Raw genomic sequence first — 24831 nt, 5'->3', positions numbered from 1 at the left:
AAGCTTGGCTAACCTACTTGTTTTCGCTGGGCATAGCTTCCTCCTCACTGTCGGTGTCTCTTCGTCACAGCCTGATCCAACACCGGTTTTTCACGTTCGAGTGGAGGGCCTGTGAGGAAACGAGTCACCTGACCTCTCTCGACCTGATCCAGGGGGGCGGAGCTTTACCTGAGGCGTCACGTTTGTTGACTACAAAGCCCACATGCCATACTGGTGGCGCAGCGGACGCGAGCCAAAGGCAAGCATGCCTGCGCCCATCCACGCCCGACTGGGGCCAGGGGCCTGTGATGCTGCCCAAGATCTCACCTACACCTCCTCAGAGCTACTGGCGTGCCAAGGTATGTGGTCTATTTCTAAACATACACAGGCCAAGCTTGTCACCTTGGGTCTCTTTTGTCTTTCTAACCCCCCTCCTTGGTCCCTGCAGCTGGGGAAGTCCCTGTTCCCAAAGACAGTGGGAACCTATTAACAGTCCCCTCCTCTGTTTACTCCCCGTGGTATTTACGGCATGGCTGCTTAACACTCGCTCATTAGCAAAACATCAGCTAGAGACATTTTGCTTTCTTGACCAAGTTCAACCTGATTGTTTATTCCTTACTGAAACTTGGCTCACCCCCGTATCTTCAGCAGTTATTAACGACCCTTCCTGCGTTCAGATCGTGCATCTGGTAAAAGTGGGGGCGGTGTGGCTGCCATCATTCACTTGAGGTGGTCATTTTCTTTAATGCCTTCCCCGACGATTCCTGCTGTTGACTACTTGGTCATGAAAACCATGTCTGTCTCTCCTCTGCTGGTTTGTGTTTTGTTTTATCGCCCTCCCCAGTCCATGCCCGCCTTTTCTTCCTTAGTGGGTGAGATTATCGCCAATCTGATAGTAAACAACTTGCGTATAGTGATCTTAGGTGACTTCAACTACTGGCCTGGCGACGCCTTGAAGGACTCTTACTCCAAGGAGTTTTCTGATTTGAATCTGACACAATTGGTTCATCTACCTTCCCATACGTTTGGCCATACATTGGATCAAATTTGGTCGGCTAATTTGGATATTTCTTTACTCTCGGTTCTTCCCTGCTTGTGGTCTGATCATTATTTGGTCTCATTTTCTCTGTCGCTAAAACCCACGACTAGTACTCCTTTACCTACCAACATCAAAGTGAGAAACTGGGGGCCAGTAATTATTAATTCTCTTTGTGCTTCGCTTTCCTCCTCTAGTCCGATTAATGTTGATTATTCAGACATTTCCCTTCATGTCCAGCCCTCGGCCATTAACTCCTGGCTTACCTCATCCTGTGATTATTTAGTCCCCTGGAGATCGATTCGACTTAAACGCTCACACGATATGCAAAGATGGTTTTTCTCCTCTCTACACGCAAAGAAACTCCAGCTCAGACAAGGAGAACGAAAGTGGCGTCGGCGCTATGATCCCTCTGACAAAATTATTTCTTCCACAATTGTTAGGGAATATAAAAATGACACCCTCATAGCTAAAACTGAATAATTCTCTGCAATGATTCTATCTTCTCCCATTAAGCCCAGGGAAATCTTTTCCATTCTCAACAGTCTCTCTAAACTTGATCGAGTCACTGCCAAACCTCTCCCTTCTCAGGACCTCTGTGACTCTCTTCACTGTTATTTCTTCACTAAACTTTCTACTATCAAACTTCATATATCTTCTCCCTCTCCCTCCTTTGATCCTCCTCTACCCCCCCCAGTACACATTCTATCACACATTTTCCACCTATCCTGACAGAGAATTTTCTCAGTCTGGTGAGTTCCACGAAATCTGGCTCTCCCACTGATAGTTGTCGCTCACATATCCTTCGTGAGATCTTCTCGGTCTGTACCGACCCACCCCTTGCCCTCCTTAATAAATCACTGGCTTTGGGCGTCGTCCCTAATCTTTTTAAATCAGATAAGTTTGTTCCTGTTCTGAAAAAGGTGGGGGCTGATCCGACTATCCCGTCTAATTTTCGACCTATCTCCCTGCTTCCCTTTTTAAGCAAAGTTTTGGAGAGACATGTCACTTATTGCCTTAGTTCCTTCATTGAGGCCTCCAATTACTTTGATCCCTATCAGGCTGGTTTCCGTCCTACTCATTCTACGGAATCAGTTATCCTCTCAGTTTTGGATTAACTGAGAGTTAGTGCTGAGCATGGATCCACTCAGGCCCTTGTACCTCTCGATCTATCGGCTGCCTTTGACGCGGTCGGCCATCATCTTTTGGTCGACCGTGTCCAACGTGCTGGCATCTCGGATGTGGCCTTGAGTTGGGTCTCCTCTATCTTGGAGAACCCCCAACAGGCGGTTCAGCTCTCCTACTTTTCTTCTACTTCTCAAACAGTAACCTGTGGTGTCCCCCAAGGCTCTGCTCTTTCCCCTCTTCTTTTCAATCTTTATATTTTTCCCCTAATTTTTGCTTCACGTCACCGGGAGGTCACAGTGTTCACCTACGCTGATGACCTTCAACTCATATTCACCTTTTCTTCTTCTCCTGATTCTATTTCCCATTTCCAGAACACTATGATTTTTATCCAGGACTGGAAGAGCACAAACCATCTTAAGTTAAATCCCGACAAGTCAGAACTAGTCCTGATCGGAGGCTCATCCCATCCCTGGTCTGCTGATTTCTGGCCTTCTTCTCTTGGACCTGCCCCCTCTCCCGCTAAGTCTGTGAAAAGTCTGGCCATTAAAATTAGTGACGACCATTCGATGCATACCCAGATTAGTATGATCATCTCTTCCTGCTTTTTATGTTCCCTCACTATCCGTAAGGTTTACCGGTTCTTTACCACTGATGCTCTTAAGTTTATCCTCCTTGCCCTTGTCATCTCTCGGGTCGATTATGCTAATTCTCTTTATATCGGTATCCCTGCTTATGAACTACGCCGACTACAGCTTATTCAAAATCAGGCAGCTAGGCTGATTTATAGTCGGTCTAGATTCCATCATGCTCTTCCGCTTCTGAGGCAACTGCATTGGCTACCGGTTGCCCATAGATGCCTATTTAAACTAGGGTGTCTTATTTTTAAATCATTACCGGGCTTAGCTCCCTCCTATGTAGCATCTAGGCTCACAACCTACACTCCCTCTAGAAACTTACGGTCCTCCTCCAATAAACTTTTGGTTGTTCCACGCTTTGTTAGGAAGAAACATGGGGGGTCGAGTTTTTCCTTTCAGGCCCCTCGATTTTGGAACTCTCTTCCTGATAATCTTTGATCTTCCCAATCATATTTAGAGTTCTGCAAAGGTCTGAAGACCTGGCTATTCATTAGAGCTTTTGAGGTCTAATTGCTGCCCTGTTCTGCTACCGGTCTGCATTAGCGCAATAAAACCTTTTTGGTATACGTGCACTTTATAAATTCCCCCAACTTCAACTTCCTCTTCTCAGGAGAAGTTCTTCTCCTATGAGCAGAGGCAGAGGACCCTATTGATGTATCAGAATGCTCAGATTCCACTGATGGTGATCTTTGCTTTTTAGGTACACCAGCAGGTCTACGTGAGGGGATCTCCAGGTAGTTCTGTGTCTACCAGGGTGGGTCCATTGACCACATCCTGGTCTGCATCCTCATCATCTTCAAAATCCTGGTAGGGAACCCCACTAGGAGCTTCTTCTGTTGATGGATGCCCCCCTCCCATTACCTAGTCTATCTGGATATGATGCTTTTTCTAAGTCATCTGCCACTAAGATATCTATCAGGTGTTGGGTGGTGGGACTTTGTCCTTGCCTTAATTTTCTTATGGCACATAAACCTCTTAACTCTTGGAAAGAGAATGTGCCATATTTAGATGTCTGCACATGGCTGACATCTGGCAGAGAGACACTAGCTTCTCCCCTTAAGGCCAAGACTAGTGAGGTGTGGTGTGTGCACCTACCTACACTACTTGGTTTCCTACCAAAACCTCTCTAGGAGTTGTAGTCAGGGTGTGCTAAGCCCTTAACACCTACAACTTTGAAGATCAGTAGAACCTATGTATTATAAGCTTGATTTATATGTACCTACTGGTACCTTAATGTGATTTTTCAAATGATAGTCTCAAGATTATTTGGTAAAACAATGTAAGCTCTAATCCCACATGCTGCCACCAATGTGAGAAGTTGGCCTGGTATATGATGCCCACTATTCTAGTGGGCACCTTGCACCATTCCAAATGACCCTTATTGATGGTAGGTTGTGAAGTCAACCTTGTAGAAAGCTATCCTAGTGGGAGCTGTGGAGAGCAGCCTTCAGGCTAAGACTTAGAGGCGAGTTAAGCACGTTGTTTTACCAATTATAATCTTTTGAATGACCAAATGAAAGCCCACCACACAAGGTATATATCAAATATATAAGTATTTAATTTAAACACAACCCCTCTGGTCTCTTTATGAGGTCAGAGGTAAAAGTACAATACGAGGAAATTAATTAGCATATGATAAGTTGCACAGTATATGTTATGCCCTAGGGGTCTCACAAACCATATACTAAAATAGTGGTATAAGAACCACTTGAGAGTTAGAAAGCAGGCCTAGGGCCCGTAGAACCGTTGGGGCTACCTAGAATCACTAAAGGTTAGGATGCAGGAGGCCCACGGGGGCCGCGTGCAGTGTCTAGACACAGCTGCGGATCACCATTGACTTTCCATTGAGAACGAACAAGTTACAATTTTAAAGATTAAGGGCACTTCTAGGTGACCTACGATGGAACCCTTTTAGACTAGGACATTTCGAGAGTCAAGACCCATGGGAGCACCGGAGTACTTGTGTTACCTCACCCAGGGAAGCTGGGTGCATAGGTGTCTTTTGGTGTCGAGTTTCGTCGTTGATTCCTATGGAGCGCTGCGAAGAAATGCAGCTGACGACCAGAGGAAAAGTGTTTGGGTAGATCCAAGGGTGGATCGGAGATTTGAAGAACCTGAAAGCAGAGGAGACAGAGTCTGGGTCACTAGCCAGTGACCAGGATGGCAAAGAGAAGATGCCAGCCGATGTTGGGTGATTTCAGGTGGAAGAGGTGAAGCTTGACTCTTCAGCCACGAGGACCAGGAGGCATCGACGACAACCAGGAGCTGGATTCGAGCTGTCCCACAAAGGATCTAGTTGAATGTGGTGTCGGAATCCGGATTGGACCCAACGAGCCTTGGTAACAGCAACCCACGCAAGATGACAAGATTGGTTTTGGTGCAGAACAGCAAGGTCCGAGGGACTCCTCCTTTGGAGAGGACTGGGAGCACGTCTGGAGAAACCAATCTGGTACGTACCTAAAGTACATGGTATCAATTTAGAGAGAGTACAGCTAGGCTGTGGGCCTGATTAGCAGGACCAGAGCCATATTAAAGTCGAAAAACCAGTGAAGCACAGTAAAAAGTGAGGGTAACCATAGGAAGCAGACCCTACTCCCCCACAAGTAGGACATGTAAAAGCTGAATGTTAAAAATGCCCTTTAAGTGCAAACACCATTAAAAGCTATTTCCACTATAGCAGGGTAGGCTTCTTCATAGGAAAGAATTGGGATCTAATTATACATTTATCATTGTTATCGCAGGCTAGGAAACAGTTTCAAAGTTTATACTTTTTATAAGACCAAATCATTTGTGAAGTTGGATCTGAGATACCTATTCTGTGAAAAGCTTATTTTAGAAAGTTATGTTTTCCCTGGCTAATGTCTCTAGATTTCAATTTTCATGAGTCCAACTGTCACCTGGCTAGCTCCCTTGATGAGGTCTGAACAGAAAGGCCTTCAGTGTGGGAAGGTATTCTTTTTCTCTGGCAGTACCACCATCTGGGCTGGGGCAGGAACCTAAATAACTTCAAAGAGGCCTACCCTACCACAAACAGATGTTACCTGATACTTGGTCAGGGCCCCCTTCTGTCCCCCCAGCCAAGCATCGCCCAATCCCAGTGGTATAGAAGCGGTCTCCAGATCTGATTTAGAATGACAATTGGGGAGGGATTGCTCATTTCCTTGGCCAAACATCGGGTGTGGACACACAGGCTCTGCACAAGGGGAGAAGGGTTTCACCATCTTGCATTTAGTCAGAGAAGGTTACTGTGGGACTTTCACCCTATATGTTTAGGGAGGGGCCAGGAGGCACTCCCACATACAGGCTGGTGCCAGAGTATATGTGGCACCCACATTTTGCTCCTCAGAACACCTTTGGACCTATGGAGGAATAGAAGAGGACTGGGTATGCTACCTGTGACCTGAGAAGAGCTTAGAACACTGGACCTGTGATCCCACTCATAAAAAGTATAAATAAGTGGACATCAAGGGTTATAAAGCTGACCTCCTGTTCAAGCTACAGTGACACAACAAGCTGTAAGAGGCCTTTCATACAACTGCCCAGCCTTCCAGTTCCAACTGATAAAACCGGAGTAAACGGCCGTTCCCTGGCAAGAGCTTCCACTGACCTTGGATTGATCTGTTCCTGTTGTGGGCACTAGGCCCAGCCACACCAGTAGCACAGCATTTTTATCAGTACAAGTGGGGCAAAGCTGGGTGGTAGTTTTATGGCTCCCCACAGATTCCATGACTTTCCATCACAAAAATGTGAGAAAAATCTGTTATTTTAGTAAATTCTTGAGGTTTCCAACACATTCTGAGTAAAAGAACATGGTGAGAGCCACCCAAGTCACCCTTCCCTGATTCCCCTTTGCATCTAGTATTTAAAAATATAAAGGTTTGCTACATTTCCCTAGGTGCCTGATGAGCTAGAGCCCAAAATCCACAGCTAGCCACATTGCAACAAAGTGTCAGTTTTCAATGGAAAAATATGATGTATTCATGTTGCATTTTGGGCCTTTCCTGTTGCAGGCACTAAGCCTATGCACAAGTGAGGTAAAATGTTTACCAGAAGACATGTGGGAGCATAGACTAGCAGGATATTTGTAATGACCAACTGGATTTCACCACATTTGGGCCTTCCAAATGTAAGCCAGTGTGTAAGAAAGACGATATTGGGAAATAGCCTTTACAACGAGGTAAATACATTGCATGCATTTGCCTCAAATTGTATTTGCACGCATTTTTTTACTGCGATTATGCATTTACACCGCATGCCAATACCACAAATTTAAGGTAAGTTGGGGGTGGTGGTCTCCCCCCACAAATACAATGTTTTTAAATATAAAAACAATGAGTGGTATTGGAATGCGATGCAAATGCATAATTGCCGAAAAAACATGCATGCTAAAAATGGGAGGGAAATGCATGCAATGCATTTATCAGCGTTGTACCATTGTAAAACCTTCTGAAATGTACCCTTGGAATCACATATTCATATTTGTACCCTCAAATTCAGAAATTAAATTAACAAATAACCACTGCTCCACATCTTGTGCTCTTTTCAGAAATACATAGATTATCTTGATACCTATTTTTCATTCAACTTATTTCACTTATGAGTTGGTCTATAGTCAGTACACAATGAAAAAACGTTGTACGAAGCCGCTTGTTTGTTGGCTCTGGGTTCCTCGGGTTCTTGGATACCCTATACATGTCCACTACCAAAATGGTCTAGTGAACGGTATGCCACATTGCTTTTGGAAATTTGCCATTGTGACAAAGTTACATGCAGTTAAAACATTGTAACAAATGGCTGTTTTTTTTCCTACTCATTTTCAATATGTATTTATTTCAACAGTTAGTTTCTTTTGGAAAACCTTCAGAGATCTACACATATAAACCCTTGCGGAATTCAGAATGATATTTACTTCTCACAAGTATATAGCTTTCTTAGATCACCTATGGGCTTAACAGTGGTTTCCACCACAAACAAGAAAGACGTATAAAAGCACAAAAAATAGTAAAAATGGGTAAAAAAGCCTATGCTGCTGTAAAACATTAATGACTTAATTTACAAACAATTGACTTAGGGAAGCACTTCAAGTCTTTTTGCTGCCCTGCCTATGCCAATTTGAAATGGTAGGAAGACACCTTATTTACCTTCCTGCACAAAACTAATCCCTAGAGGCGTCTTCCCCATTCTATGTCTGCTGCTGAATGCAGCACATAGAGGAAAAAGAAAAAACTATTAGATATGAAAACATTTCTCCTCATTACGCCTGCTCTGGGGAGGCGTACTGTTTTTGTCAATCTGTAGCAGGGTCAAAACCTATATGTGGTGCATGGAAACACCCACTGCAACACCCACTGAGTGCTTCCTTAAAGTGGAGTAATGCAACAAAGCGCTTTGCGCTGCCTTGCCTTACTCCATAGCTTTGAGGCCATGCGAAGACATAAAGGGTTACTTTACGTTGCCTCATTGATATGATTGAGAGTAGGCCTGGGCATAGTTCGCTGAGTTACCAAAAAATTCCACAAAGTTCCGTGAGTGGTGGAGTGCAGTGCGAACTGCAGTGTGTGCTGGTATTCCTGCCACTAGGGTAGAAATTCTACCCGAGCAGAAGCTCGTGCTCGCAAACTTATCATTCGCGATCGTAAGCGGGCAAAAAACTCCAGCTGCATATCGTGAAGTGGAGTTTTTTGCACTCTGCGAGCTCCACGGAATGCAGAAAACTCTGCAAACTCTGCGAACAGAGCAAAGTTCACCGCCCAGGCCTAATTGAGAGGCCTGCTCACCAGAATGTCAAAAAAAGTGATGCTCCGACAGTGCAGGGCCCTTGTCAATGAGCTCCCTCATTTTTTTAAGCAGCTCTGCATTTTTCCAAAAGCTGGGAAAATGGTAACTTTAGCACAGCAAACCAAGCTGACACTTTTATCCAGAGCCCTTTTTTCCTACTTTTCCTCAAAAAACTCTAAGTGTAGCTACATTTTGGCTATTTCCCACTTCCCTCTTAGGGAATCCACACATTCTGTATACCCTTAGAATTTCCAGGATGTTGGGAAATAATTACTCAAATTTGGCATGGATAACCTATGTGTACAACAAGTTATGGAGTTATGAACAAACCCAAATAGCCAAAAAAGGTCTTAGCACTGGGGGGGGGGGGGATGAATGGAGCTTGGTGTATCATGACTGCAATGGTGTTCAGAATCCAGAATACCAGGAGAGCACGTGGCTATTTGCCTTTCTGTTCCTCAATTTACTGATTACCTATCTGACACTGGCATACTATCTGCTATGCTTGCTCTACCGGGAGGGTTAATCCTTTCTTCAGATGTGCCAGAGATGACTTTCTTGTAAAACCAAGAAAAGGTTATTTATGGGGTGTGAGTGGGCAGTAGGTACCAGTAGAGTTTTTATAGGGGCACATCTGTGAAGACATTTGTTGAGGCATGCTCTTGGTAGTGCATTGGCTTCATACTGTATTCTCTACCCAGGCTTCATGGTCCTTGGAGACTTCAATCTCCATGCTGAGATTCTGGTGGAGTCTCAGGTACAAGCTCTCTTAGACACCTTCTTAGCACTCAACTTCACACAATTAGTTCACTAATGCACACATGAGAAGGATCACACACTTGACTTTTCTGCTATGAACAATTTATCACTGCATGTCCACAAACTAATTCCTATGATTTGAACAGACCATTTTGTTATATTTATAGACTGGGCGGACTCCATGCTTTGTGATCTCTTCTTTCCTCTCATGCCTAGTTACATTTATAAATGGGGTCAGGCTAAGAACCATGAACTGGTCTTCACTCTGTCTAATGTGGTTCCTGCACTTAGAATGGACACGAAATCTGACAATAATACAGCAAGTCATTGTTTTCAGATGGCCGTCATTATAATAGCTCCGGAATCCAATCAAACCCCAAGTAAGACAAGGAACACTGACCCCTGGTTTTTCCACCTTTAGCTGAGGAAAATATTTTAAACGTAAGTGGCACAAGTACTATCTGTGTTCAGTTAAAGACAATTTTAAGAAATCCCTAAAAAGATACCAGAAATCTATGAAATCGGCTCAATCTGCTTTTCTTGCCTGAGAAATTAACTTATCCGTCAATAAGTCATGCACAGTTTTTTTTAAATTGTTTAGCTCTTCCTACAGCCCAACACTTGTAATTCAGCAATTATTCCCTCAATCAACTTATGTACCAATCTCTTAAACTTGTTTTTATGAAAAAAAGTAGAATATCCAAGAGGAACTCAGCCCTATTGCTCATTATTTTAGTGCTGAAGCTCTCCCTTGGCTCTCAACATCCTCTTCCAATTCCTCACTTCAAAAGAATGAACCTATCACTTTCTAACCATCTAAACCTTCTTTAATTAGCTGTGAATCACGCTCCCCATTGTACCAATGCCCTCAGAGTGTGATGGCGAAAGTGATTGATGATTACTCCAGTAATAAATGAACTACTAAATGTCTTTTGAGCTCAGCTTCTGTCACAGCCTTCTGGAAACAAGTAAAGGTAATGACTGTTCGACCTGGCATCCTTGGCATGGGTTTCCCCTGCATGATTGCCTGAATTTCGTTTTTGCTGGTGTAGATGCTTTGGGCACTTTGCCACTGCTGATCAGCTCCAAAGTGCAATTGGTGCATCTGTAAGTTGTGAATATGGATTGGTGTTTCCATGATTGGCTTATTTGACTAACTGATAACTTCCTAGTGCAGTGCACTGTGTGTTCCACGGGCCTGTAAGTCAAATGCTGCAAGTGGGCCTGCAGCACTGATTGTGCAACCCACACAAGCAGTCTTTCAAAGGGCTCTCAGACCTGCCACTGCAGTGTCTGTGCGCAGTTTGAATTGCCATGTTGACCTGGCAAGTGCACCCACCTGCCAGGACCTACCCTTCCCTTTCCTTACTTGTGATTCATCCCTAAGGTAGGCCCATGGTACCCCTGTGGGCAGGGTGCAGTGTATGGCAAAGGTAGGCCATTTACTGATGTGTGTAACATGTCCTGATAGTGAACCACAGTGAATTTCGTTTTCACAATTGAAAGGCTATCCGTCTAATAGAATAGAATGGGGGTTTATTTATAACATCTTATAAATATAACTTCTCATTGGTAGGAAGGTAAAATTTAGTATGCCTGAACTCAGAATATAAAGATTCATCTTTGAAGGATGATTTTTACATTCTGTGTTTTAAAATAACACTTTTAGATAGTGGGCATTTTCTTGCTCAGCTATCCTGTTTGCCTCTGCAGGATTGTGTATTGACTGGCTGGCTTTTGGAGTGACAGGGGCTGAGGACGTGCATGCTCTGTAGACAGTCACTGGTTGAGTTGTGTCCTGCCTTTCCTAGATGACTCAGGCCTGGGCTGCATAGAAGTTGGCTTAATTTAGGAGTAGGGAGAGGAGATTCTTTTCACCTGAATGGGCCTGGTCTTCCTTACGCAATGCTGTCTCCACCTCCCTCCGGGAAGCTGGAACAGAGAGGACAGTACTGGTTTCGACTGAGCACAAAGCCTCTCTGTCACAAGGAGCCAAGGAGAAGAGCTGGGAAAGCTGAAGGAGAAGTACTGCTCCTTTTCTGTGTGCTGTTTGGGCGAAGGAGAGGACAAATATTTAGAAGTGAACTGCGTATCCTGCTTGAAGAACATCTCCAAGGGTTCGAAGTAGAACTTGCCTCCTGTTCTGAAGTCGTAGGGATACAAATACTTCAATACCAGCTCCCTTGAACTTCCTTGCTGGGAGTGCTGACCTACCAAGAGGTTGCTTTGTTGGGCCTCTGGTGGTAGTTCCTGCTGTTGGGAGCTGGAAAAGAAACAGAACCACAAGGATTGTGACACATCTGCACCTATTTCCGAACCATCGCCACTGTGCGGCCGAAGAAACTGACGCAGAGCCTGACTGTGGATGGAGAAATCACTTCATGCCGAATCCCGTGCACTGATCTCCAAAGTCTGAGATCACTGCACCGTCTCCAAAGCAGGGCCTGCTGTGCGGCTGCAAGAACCAACACATTGTGTTACTGCTTCAGCGAGAACCGACACAACCACGATCCCTACGCATCACACCAGGGCACCAAATGTACAAGGACACCGTGCCGCAGTAAGAATCCAATGCATCACTGCCCTGTGCAGTAAAAAATCGATGCATCACCTTCCCTTCAGTAAGGAACAGATGCATCATCTTCCCTGAGTGGCAGAAAGGAACTGACGCATCACCTCCCCTGAAGTAAGGAACTGACACTTCACCTTCCCTGCGCGTAAGGAACCGAAGCATCACCTTCCCTGTGGCTGTCTTTGGTTATGATTGTGATGCATCCAAGGTACTTTGTGTTGAAATTGTTTCAACTGCTTTTACCTTCTAAGAATCACATTTTGAATATTGAATGTTGGATGTTTGTCGTTTTGGTCTTGTTTGTTTTAGATAAAGATTACTTATTTTGCTAAACTGGTTTCACGTCCATTTGGAGTGTTTTCACTGTATTACTGATTGTGTGCAAAGATTCTTTACATACTGCCTTTGAGATAAGCATGTCTGTTCATGCCAAGCTACCAAGACGGTGAGAAGCGGTTATTTAAGAAGTGTATCCTCCTTACCCTGACTAGGAAGAATGGTCCCTACTTGGAAAAAGGTGCAAACCATTGCCAATGAGAGACCCCATTTCTAACAATGACTCTTTTGGGAAAGCCTTCAGCTGATCTAGAATGTCTATCAAACTATCACCCCATCTCCCTGCTGTTGGCAAGTCCCTAGATAAGGTGGTCAATGCCCAACTATACCTGGAATGAGAATGTCTTCTCACAGTCAGGCTGCAGGCCACTTCACAGCACTGAATCGGCTTTGTTGGAAATTTCTAATAACATCAAAATCACCCTTGATAAGGGGAGAGAGTACCCTTCATTCTTTAAGATTGTTCAGCTACTTTTAACACTGTTTCCCATCCTCTAGTTTAGGAAATGTTTCTTCATGTATTAAACGTAACATTTGCTGCATCCTCCTAGGGTCTTTACTGAGCCCCACCCTGTTCAATGTTTACTTGTCAGCCCTCACGGCATTGATTGAGTCTTTTGGGATCAAGATAATTCCACATGGTGATGATGCCCAGTTGATTTTCTCACTTGGCTACTTCACTAATGTCTTGTGGCATCTCTCAAATCCTGCCTAACAAAATATTGCCAGTGGATGCATTATAGCAGGCTTAAATTGCAACTATAATAAAATGGAGATACTCTTTGGTCACAGAGATTTGTTCCAATTTCTAAGTCACTGTTTGGTAGCCTGAAGCTTTGCCTACACCACCTGATCTGGTTTCCACTGCAGAAACTTGGGTTTTAAGTTTGACAACAAGCACTCTTTTTGTTCTCCAGTACGGGCAGTCACTGGTTTATGTTTTTATATCATAAAAGCTATAAAAAGCTTCCTGGATAGTCTTCTGTTGCAGATGTGCGAGTCAATGGCACATGATTTAATCACCTCAAGACTTCATTATGCTAACAGCGTATACTTAGATCTTTTGAAAGTCTTGAAAAAATGCTTTTAGGTCACCTCAATCGTTGCAGCACATCTGGTTCGTGAATCACCCCAGCTCTGCTCTATATCACCTCATCTGAAACAGGTACAGAGTCAACCAATTTTAAAACATATTCAGTTTAAGGCTCTGGTCTCGGTTCTGAGAGCCTTTAACTGTTCTGGCCCTACCTACCTCCAAGAGAGACTTTCTCCGTACACTCCATGCAGACGTCTAAGGTCAAGCAAGTCACTATTACTTAAATATCAAAACAACAAAGAAAGGAAAGAAGGTCTTTTTCCATCCTTGTAGCTAAAGCATGGAATAAACTGCCTCCTGCCATTTTATTCATCAAGTCAAAGTACCAATTGATAAAGCTCCTTCAGAACTGGTTGTTCACACCTGTGTCATTGTTTTGACCCCAATATGCCAGAAGTGATCTACTTAGAGCTAGGACACCCTTAGGAGCAGCTGTCCGGGTATTAAAAAACCGATCATTCAATCTGATGCAGGAGAATGTTTTTTAATTGAGTCAGGTGTCAGGAGGCAAAACATTGCTTATTTGAAGAGTTGAAAGTACCAGAGCATGCATGACTGTTCTAAAGACTGCTTCAATTTGAAAAAATTAAATCTGTGGAATACTTTCAGTTGGTGCCAGAAGTCTTTGCCTTGAGCACTGTGTGAGCACTGAAACTGAGGTTGGTGTCCATCTAGGTTCCCAGCGATTTAATTATGTCAGCAAGGAGAAAATTCACCATATTTTAACTAAGAGAGCAAGCCTTGTGACCACTGTTTTTGAAGTTACTGACAGAGATTAAGTCTTGACTTGGAGTACTTTCAGGTAGAAATTGAGCTTTCATGTAGGGATTAATGAAAAGCAGTCCTTTATGTAACTGATATTGTTGGTAAATGACACTGTCAGATGTATGTATGTGTCACCTAACTGCTGGACATCAGACATTGTGGTTGGATTAGTTAGGTAGAAGTAGGTGTCTAGATGAATTCCATCAGCTCATCTCATGTAAACAGTTGCTACTAAACACATACATGCACACACACACACACATGGACACAGCACAAAATTGGGGTTGAGCTGCCCCCTTACTGAGTTTGAGGCCAGTATCCCTCGTGGGGACCGCATAACTGGAACCCCTGTGCACCGCCCTGTGCGGCCTGTCCTGACTCCCCTTGCTGTGGTGAGTCATATGGTCCATGCTGGGCTAGACCGTATCCTTCCTTGACCTTCTACGTGGGTTGCCGCTGCCAAGGCTTGTTGGTGTTCCCGCTGGATACCAACGCCTCAGCACTCGACATCCTTTGTGGGACCGCTCATATCTAGCACCTAGTCAACCTTGACATCTCCTGGTCCCTGCAGCTGTAGAGGCAAGGTCTCCTTCACACCTGAAGCACCCAACATCAGTGGGCATTCATCTACCGAGCCCCTGGTCACTCCTGAGTGACCCAGACTCTGTTGCCTCTGTTTGTTCCATCAAGAATCCACCTTTGGGTTCCACTGAACACTTTTCTTTTCTTTTTTACAACAGTGGCATTTTTTTGAAGACTCGCTTTGAGAACGATGGCGATTTCCAATGCCACTGCAGCCCTATGCACAAGGCTTCCCTGGCATAGGTAACTCTGGTACTTCAGTATCCATGGGTGGGGTGGCTCTCCATCTATGTTCCAAAGGGCTTCTTCCTAATCCACTGGGAAGGGTCCTTAAACTGTAAAACTACAAAAGCCACTCTCCCACTGAATAGTACGTAGCATGCTGTTGTGTTCTTACACTGCACCCATCCTCTGTGGGGTGCCTACGTACTCACCTTGGGTGTTTCCTTGGGGGCACAGCGATTCTACATCCTCTAGACACTGTCTTGACTCGAATTGTGTTTCTTATACCACTATTTTAGTATATGGTTTGGTCTCCCCTGGCAGCCCACTGTGTATTAGTGCTACTTACGCTTGTTTCTGTGCTACAGTATTGTGTGCTTTGTGTTTATCTGCATGTAGCAGATACTGTGAGGTATTTAAGGTGTGTTATAATAATACATATATATTCGTATAACTACTGTATATTTCTCCTTTCATTTAACCAATACAATAAGATTATATTCTGGTAACAAAAGCTGCTTAACATTCCTTCTAGACCAAGCATGAAGGCTGCTCTCCACAGCTACCACTTGGATAGCTTTCCAGGGTTATCATTGACCTCCTAAATCCCCTCAAGGGTTGTTTGAACTGGTGCAAAGTGCGCACTTTAATCAGTGGACATCATATACCAGGCCAACTTCTATAATATTGCTGTAATACAAAGTGATGAGGTCCACAACATATGTCCTAAATTAGTGGAGTATATGGATTCATCATAGTTGCTAATATGTGTCCATCACCCCCAGCATGCAGCCTTTATTCAATATGTACCCATCTCTTCTGATAAGGCAATGAGGGAGGCATAAGCATTATATAAATCTATTATACAACAAAAATGCTATATGAATTATACTCAACCAGATTAGATCCTAAAGTCACAGTTGGACATTTGCATATTTATCAAAGCTTACATCCATTATGCAACTGAGCTCTTAGTAGATTATGCTAGATCTCCAAATCATTTAGTTGTGCATCAAGTTCTTGACCATGTAGCAACTTACTCATGTTGTCTGAAAATAGCATTTGCTGTGACCATTCTCTGGCTTGCATTACATTTTTCTGATCTCACAGATGAGCCTAAGCCTCCTTATGTTTCTTAGTAATATAATTCTATGGTTTGATCTTTTGACTGCTTTGTGATTGTCAATGGCACAATGTAATAGCTACTCCTTGACCCATGACTTGAGCTTCCCAAAGTAAGGGTAATTCTTTTCTGTAGCCAAAGTGTCCTGAATAACTATTAAAAAGCATGGAAGAAGTAGATGGTCACCTAGAAGACCCAAACAACAGAAAAACCAGCTGACACAATGATGAAGACTGTAGACTAGAGTAGAGTGAGAGATTGTGTTGTTGTACATGAAGGTGTGAGCCCTTCTCAAGCAACATCCACAATATTTGTCAAGGTGACCCACAAAAGTCACCAAATTAACTTATGCTGAACCCTCTGGTAGCTTGGCAAAAAACTGTAGGGTTATACTTAGAGGCACTGAGTAAAGGAGTTTATGCTGCACACAAACAGTAAAGTAAATACACAACACAAGAACAATCCCATGCCAATTTAGATTGTGTAAATGTTATTACATTACTTGAGACTAGAATGACAAAAATCTAATCAGTAAAACTAGAGTTTTACAGTTTTTAAATTTTAAAGTGAAAACAAGCACTTAAAAGATCAAAGCACCAACTACGGACTTCTAATCATACGAGACCAAGGCAAACTCAAAAGTTATGGCGAACCGCAACGGAGAGCAGTTCTGTTTTACTAGGTGGATTGGGCCCAGTCTCTGCTTTTATTTGGACATGGAAGATTCCTATCTTTGGACTTAGCCTCTTTTTTTAGAAGTGGAAAATTCCAGAAACACAAAGCATCAAGCTGTAGCCAAGGAGGGCTCTCTTAAAATTTCCTATGCAATTGTAGATATGGGACAGATTTTTACGGGATACCTTAAGAAGATGGCACAATACTTGATTCAGGCCCACTAGTTGCAATTATTTTACTATCCCTGGGTATATAGTATACAGCTTTACTACGGAATTATAAGTAAAGGAATTATGCCAATCAGATGTAAGCCGATTTTACCAGGTTTTAGGAAGTGAGAACAAGTACTTTAGCACTGGTTAGCAATGTGAGAGTTCACAGAGTCTTAACCTCATCACTCTGCCATGAATTCTGCCGCAGTGCTGAACATTCCTATCCCGGGCGTGGTCATGAAGGCTCCCGGCCATCATCAGCACACACCCACCGTGACTCATGACGCATGACGGCTGGGAGCCGTCATGAGCATCGAAGAGGTTAAGGACAACAAAAACAAATTCATTAAAATAGGATGGGTGAAACAAAATGTTGGGGAAAGACCATTCTCCGGCTGACAGGTCTAACAGTGAGAGACTTTTTATTAGAGAAACAGGAAAGCCATGGTGGCAGAACCAGATGGGAACAATGCCAGAACAGTTGAAGTCTACACAATTGAAGAATATAGTAAAAATCCATGGACAAACAAGAAAATGAACCCTCCAAAAAATACTGTGATTTTGTTGCAAGGTCATGCAGATGTAGAATCCAAGAGGGATGATAAAGTAATTGAAAAGAAATTAGGAAAGACCGGATCTGGAAATAACACACAGGTAGTGAGTAGTCTATCTTGAATTCGAAACACTACTGTAGACAATAATAAGGAAGTAGCCTTCTTGGAAAGGGATGGTAGATCTGAGGTGAAACAAGGACTCGATTTCCTAGCTAAGAATATGTAGGAGGAATAACCCGAGGGACCTGCCCAGCAAGGCTGAACTGAATGGAGGGGCTGACAGAGAAAGTGCTGAAAGAAAGTGCTCTCAGGAGGCCAGCTATTCACCAAAAAAACCCTGGTTTTGCTGCAGCAACCCAACATTGCCCTGTGAGGAGTCCAGTGAGTGCACTGCTGCTGCTGTGCTCATATGCCACAATGCAGACAATACCTTAGGGGGTTCCCAGGAGGCTCTCTCATTTATTCACTAAAACCACTTGAGCTACGCAGTCCACAAGACTGGAGGTGTCACAAAAAAAAAAAAATCAGGTCGAGCAGTGCGAAACCTGACAATATTGCATTTCCTGCGGTTGTCAGAACTGCATCTCAAATTGCACTTAAATTATTATTCAATTAAAAAATACGTGAGTTAACTGTTTGGCTATTTTTTTAGGATGCCAATTTGGAACAAAGAGCATGACAGATTAAGGCAATAATTATGACTAAGGTGGTCCGGTGGACTGCCTCAGCCACGGTGTTGGTGCGGGGACAGGCGCCAATCTATTACAAGTTGAGCAGTCGGACTGCTATGGGACTGCTACAACCCCCTTGTCGGTGTTGAATTGGTCTTGAGGCCACTATATGCTTGCCGGTGCCGCTGTGGGACAGCAAAGAATATTATGCCTCAGGGCCATGGGGTGCCTGCAGGGGGGAACATCTGGTGCCTCCCTGAGTGCATATACCTCAGTTTCTGCATGGCATGAGCTTTATTTTCCAAGCCGTGAAGCAAAAATCTTTGGCGTTCCCAATGCAGTGCCTTTTTTATAGGTACCCCCATGGCAAAGCCAAAGGACGGCCTGCCAGAACATGAGATTATTCATATTCTGGCAGGCGGCTGACGGTCTAGTTTGACTGGTGTGGTGGTCTGCTCCAGGACTGCCAGACCGGTAATCAGGCCCTAAGTTTCCAAACATGTGCTCTCACTGTAAAGTTTGCAACAGGGCTATAACAATTTTTCTTTTCAGCAATGAACATCTCTGTCTACTAACTTTGTGCTTAATGTATATGCTGTTTTCTCTTTTACAATTTTAAAAAAAGAGATAGGGCCAAGAAATCCGCAGGTGAAGGTGTATTATGCAATGCTATGCTGTTCTGTGTTATGTTATATTATTATATTTTTCTAGTTTAGCAATTGAATAATTGTAATGAGATAATTATATAGGTAACAGCAACCATATTCTTTTTGTTAATTCTTTTAGATTATTACTCTAAGGGACTATATTCCCAAAATTATTGGATCCTCTGCATTCAGTCAGTATGTTGGTGACTATCATGGATATAATCATACTGTGAACCCCACCGTGTCAAATGTTTTTTCAACAGCAGCATTTCGCTTCGGTCATGCAACAATTCCACCAATAATAAAGAGATTAGATCCTGAATTTCAAGAGCACCAGATTTTCCGTACCCTTCATCTACATGAAACTTTCTTTAGCCCCTGGAGACTTATCAAAGAAGGTAACATTGCTATATCATTCTTAAGTAAGCAGGTGTCCTTACTAAATGATACATATGTATTCACTGTGATGAACAATAAAAACTTTTCAGACGTATTACTTAATAATACATATAATTATCGTAAGAAGATGTTCTGGCAAAATACTGTAGTATGTACATAATGAAGAAAATAAAATGAACTATGAGGCTTATTTACACGCCCCTATCAACATAGGTAAGTCCCTTTTTGTGACGTTCCTGTGGAGATAGGGGCTTTGCCTTATTTACAAGGCAGCGTTAAACCACTTAACATGGCTTAACACCTCCTTGTATATAAGGCCCTCTGTCACCAGGAAAAACGTGATCTTAACATTGTGAAAAGAGCAGCAATGCTTTGTTTCTCCTTGTTTTTGCTGTTTCTATGTATGCTGCATTGTGCAACACACATTGAAACAGCAAATTGTGCAAGAAAAAAGACCATCCTGCACATAAACAATCATTTTAAAAATGACGAGATTTGCAACTTCTATGTGTGCTGCACATATGCAGCACACAGAGTTAAATTTTGCCATTCTGGATTGTTTATGTGCAGGAAGGGACATCTTCCTGCACATAAACAATCATTAAAAAAATTATGATTTGCAACTTCTATGTGTGCTGCACATATGCACCACACATAGGAGTTGCTAATCACCATTCTGGATTGTTTATGTGCAGGAAGAGACATCTTCCTGCACATAAAAAATCATTCCCTCAACGCAGGCACATTTGCACTATTGTGCAAGGGTGCGTGTGTTGGCGCTAGGCAGTTGAATTTAGTGCCAGCACAGGGATAAATGCAGGGGTGTGCGTTATAATTGTACATACGGCGTGTCCCTGCATTTCTAAAGTGACAGAGCGCAGCGTTAGCAATTTTAGGGATTATCCATGCTCTGCCCCTTTCTTGTAAATTTGCCCCTATATATTTTGGTTAAGGATACACTTTTCCTTTTTAGAGAGTAGACACGAACCATGTTCTATCGCACCAATGTATTTAGCAGGTACGTCGATCAATGAAAACGTTCTGTAATAAGCAAGCGTTTGTATCTGGCAAAAGTTATTTTAAATATCTAGCACTGGACACTCATATAATTATTAAGGTAAGTTCCTTTTTGTTCTCGATTCTGTCACTGACCTCGGTAGGTTGACTACTTCTATTTGCTCCCAGAATTTAGCAACTAAAAGCAACGTTTTTACTGATACAATTGAAAGGGGTCTCCTATGACTAATGCCAAACAAGGACTCCGATAGAATGAGAACACTTTGAGGCAGATTTACGTTGCCTGACGCCTCTCTGCAAATCGGCAGAGATGCGCCATGAAAGATACGGCACGCAAGTTCATCCTTGCGCCACCCATGATGCGCCGCATTTACAATGCGGCGCACCATGGCGCAGGAATGAACAGATGCGTGTGGCATCTTGGGCGTAAAGTTGGCGCCGTGCTGAAGTTGTGTTGCGTGCGGCATGCAACTCCAGCACTTTTCCAACTTGCCCTATCTTTAACGTGGTGCGTCAAGCCTTACGCCTGCTTCAAGCAGGCGCAGGGTTTTGACGTATCAGCGTTGGGAAAGTGACTCAGTGAAACTTGTAGATTTCACTGAGTCACTTTTCAGGGGCTTTCCTGCGACGGAACGCCCCCCCTGCACCGGAACGCCTACATGAAACCTGACGCAGGTTTCATGTGGCGCAGGGCCTTACACCGTGACGCATCTCCATAGCTGCATCACGTTGTAAATGCCTCGTAGGGATGCGCAACGTTTACGCCGCCTTGCGTGACGCAACAGCGGCGTAAATGTGGCGCAAGGGGCTTGTAAATCTGCCCCTTTTTGTTTTTCTAAAGATTTTATTGGGTTTTAGATTTGTACAATAAAACATACTGGCACAAACTGTCTTTGAAAGGTAATGTCGGGTGCTTAAGAATATTAAAACGCCGTAATAATACCTACAGTGAAATCGTTAAGAGTGCAGATTGAGAAGATATAGGAAATAAATCATTTTCGGCTAGAGTTGACTCAGCACAACATAAAAGATGAGCCTGCTTTTCATACACAAAGGAGTTACATTAATCAGAGGTAAGTACGTAGTCTATACATAAACAATAGAAACTGAAGACACCCATCATATGAGGTCATGAGAGACATAAGAAATAGTGGTGGGCATGTTACCTGGAAGAACAGAATAAGAAGAAGAGTAGAAGGGAAGAAGGAAGGGAGGAAAGAGAACGGAGGAAGAAGAGAAAAGAAACGAAGGGAGCCATGTGAACAAGTGAAGAGAATCTCACGGGTAACCCCAAACAAGTAGGGAAGGCTGAGATATCAAGCCATGAAGGGACAGTCAAATCTACTGCACATTGTGTATGAAAGCATTGAAGGCTCTCCATATATGTTGGGATGTAATGGGGTTGCCAGTGCCCTTCGATTAGGCAGTGTGCATGCTTCTGAGGTAGATGACCTACCCTCACCAAGTGTGGTGAGAGAAATTGTTAGTGGACTTCCAGTCTAGGAGGACGAGCTTCAGGGCAATGGTGATAAGTAAGTTGAGTGGGGAGAGTTCTGTGTGTAGGAGCTTGATTGGGGATACGGGTGCAAATGGACTGAGAATAACCATTGGGAAATCCAATGAAATGAGTGTTAAATATGTTGCGCAGTTGGCAAGTGATATCTTCCTAGAAGGAAGGCAACCATTTACACATGAAAAACACATGTTCTGGGTCACCGCGTGCTGAGGTGTATGACAAGCAAGTGTCAGGATCCATTATTTTCAGTTTAAAGAATCTAACAGGGATCCAATGGAGGAAATGTGATGCAAAAAAGGTTGTTAATGTTAGCGATGGGTGGGATAAGTTTGTTTTGAAGTAAATGGGGACAAATTTTAGACCAGGCCTCAACTGTGATGGGTGTTTTACCTTTATCAGAGATATATGTCGACCACTTGCTTTGCAAGTCGGAAACCCGTTGGCTAGTGGGGCTACACATCGTTTATGAATCTTGGATGCTACATGGCCCCGAGATTGCATGCATTTGAGTGGGGATAAAAGGGTTGTTTTTAGAAGGGGTCCTAATTTGCAAACTTTAACTATGGTTATTAAAAAATCTAGGTTGGACAAGGCATGTTACTCTTGAAGAACAGCAAAGGTTAAAGGCTCGGAGTCTGCAGAGAGATTGGCTGCTAGGGAGATACCTTTGTTATCCCAGTGTGGAGTAGCTGCGGAAGAGACTGCCGTCTGAAATGTCTTCTATTGAGTTGGGCTATGATTTATTTATGCTGAAGGAGAGAGCTTTGTCCACCATAGTAGAGCTTTAATTGCGTCTTTAAAATCTTATTAGAGTGTAAAAAGGAGTAAAGGGACATAGTCAAACTTGTACCTAACGGAATAAGGGTGGCTGATATAATGTTCGATGGTAAGCCAAGTGGGAATCTTGATGGGATCAATTTTAAATTATTGTGTGCCATGAACAGCCAGGAACATTCTTTGTTAGGTGAACCAGTGTTGAAGTTAACCATAAGCCCTTCAATACATATTCAGGGCTTTTTTCTTACATCAGCAAAAAGTGGAAGTAGTTTGTTAAAGATTGAGAAAGGAGCCTGAGAGAGGTGCATAGGAAGCATGCTTTCCAGAAAACTGAATAGCAGGATTACGATCATTTTTAAGGTTTCTAGTCTGACCCAACATGAGATATGCTTTGGGGAACATGCTGTCTATTGCTTCTTCATTTTTTCAAACATTTTAGGTTAATTCCGGGGTTTAGAATCCAATAGGTTGTTACAAAACCAAATGCCTATCTATTTGATATACTTGGATTGCCATTGGGCATTTGAGTGGTGGCACTGAATATTTAACGGTTGGACTTCAGTTTTGTCTTTCTTCCGGGAGTAGGCGAAGAACCTAGATAACTCATTAATAACATTTACAATGGTGAGAATATGGATGTCCAGGGCTTCTGTAAAGATTAGAATATCATCAGCCATTCTAAAAACCGAGTCTCCATATTTTAGGCCTGCAAGTTCAATACACTTGTTTAGCATTACCAGCAGTGGATCAATGGCTAGTAGCAATAACAGAGGGGAAGGCAGGCAGCTTTGATGAATGCCTTCTCGTAAGGCAAAAGTAGCAGTCAAAGCTCCATTGATTTTAATTCTAGTTGATTGGACAACATACTGGGACATATCCATTTTAATATAAGTGTTGCCTATTAAGGCAGCCTTTTAGTACAGCCAGGAAAACTCATTGCTTTGTCTGCAGTTGCAGGGAATGAGGAAGAGATGTTTTTCCACTGATGTTGCAGAACATGTGAAGGTTATTACATGCTTGTCTGCCCTTAATAAAATCTATTTGGGTAGCATTGGCTAGTTTGGGGAACATGGGTTCAAGCCATTTGGCTAGAATTATAGCATACATTTTGGTCTCTATACCTTTTAGCAAAAATCGATTTGAAATTGTTAGGCTTAGAATGATCTTTTCCCTTTTTTAAATATAACTACAATTGGGGCCTCAAATGCCATACCAGACACTTCCTCAGAAGAAGCAAAGTGGTTCAAGACAGATTCCAAGGGGTCATTAATTGGGGGGGCAAAAGTTTAAAAAAAAAAGAATGAGTAGACAATTTGGACCTGGGGTGTTACAAGATGGAATGAGCCTAATTACATTCATAATTGTATTCCTTTCAATAGCCCAAATTAGGTTAAGAATTTCCGTGGCAGCAATGGCTTTCGTTAGGAGACTTTAGCAAAATTGTAGGCATACCTCTTTGGATGTGGTTATTGAAGGGGTGTATAATTTATCATAGAATTTCTGGAAAACTTTGAGAATATCATCCATTTTTGTTCTAACTTTTTACTGGCTTTCTTTAATGTTCAATATTAAGTAGGAGTTTCTAGGTATGAACCCATAAGTGTGAGTGTTTACTAAAGATTGTATTGTACGGGTAGATAAGCTATTTTAGTGCCACCATGGCAAATGTGTTTCTAGATGTTTTATTTAGCTTTTACGTCAGCTGCTAGGCTTTCTAAAGAGGATTTGATTACTTTGGTTTTCTGCGTATTATCACCTAGCCTCTGAAGAAACACTTCAGTGTGTCCCACAGAATAACGGATAAAGAAACAGAAGAAATATTCTTGTGAATGAAAAATGCTAATTACTTATGTAGATGGGAAGAATGTGAATAGAAAGCAAGTTGGCAGCGTGATAAGAAATTCAGATGAGTTCTTTGGACGAGAAAAAGGTGTATAGGACAGAGGAGTCAACCAATAAGTAGGTAATTCACGAAGGAGAGAAAAAGTGAAGTTGTTACTTGTAGGATTGTAGAGCCTCCACACATCGGCAAGGCACATATCGGCAAGGCCATGGGTTGTGCTTCGACATTGCATTGCTCTATTTGCTTTGGGGACTCTCTATTTGAAGGCATAGATTCTATCTAAGGGAATATCTGTCAGGAGATTGACGTCCCCACCAAGGACAATACGGGCTTTATGGGGTAAATTAGCTAGTTTAGCCAGTGTAGGCCAGAATTATGGGTCATCAACATTAAGTAAATAATTGTTTCTTGCACAGATATCTGTATCCCTGCCTTGAAGTTGGTTAATCAGCTAATATCATTCCGCTCTGAGGTGATAATCGACAGACCAGTGTTTTTTAGGTGAAGTT

At 42.9% G+C, this 24831-nt stretch overlaps 1 protein-coding gene across 1 annotated transcript in view; it reads left to right on the top strand.

The window, feature by feature from the left end:
- Positions 1-24831, top strand: part of TPO (thyroid peroxidase) — a 945924-nt gene that overhangs the window by 385831 nt on the left and 535262 nt on the right. Inside the window, exon 8 of the mRNA XM_086925200.1 lies at positions 18910-19168. Within this exon, the coding sequence (XP_086781326.1) occupies positions 18910-19168 (259 nt within the window). The remainder of the gene's footprint in view (positions 1-18909; positions 19169-24831) is intronic.

Source organism: Lissotriton vulgaris, chromosome 6, assembly GCF_964263255.1.
Source record: "Lissotriton vulgaris chromosome 6, aLisVul1.2, whole genome shotgun sequence".
Taxonomy (NCBI): domain Eukaryota; kingdom Metazoa; phylum Chordata; class Amphibia; order Caudata; family Salamandridae; genus Lissotriton; species Lissotriton vulgaris.
Note: the sequence above shows the minus strand (reverse complement) of the source record. Positions and strands in the feature narration are given on the sequence as shown.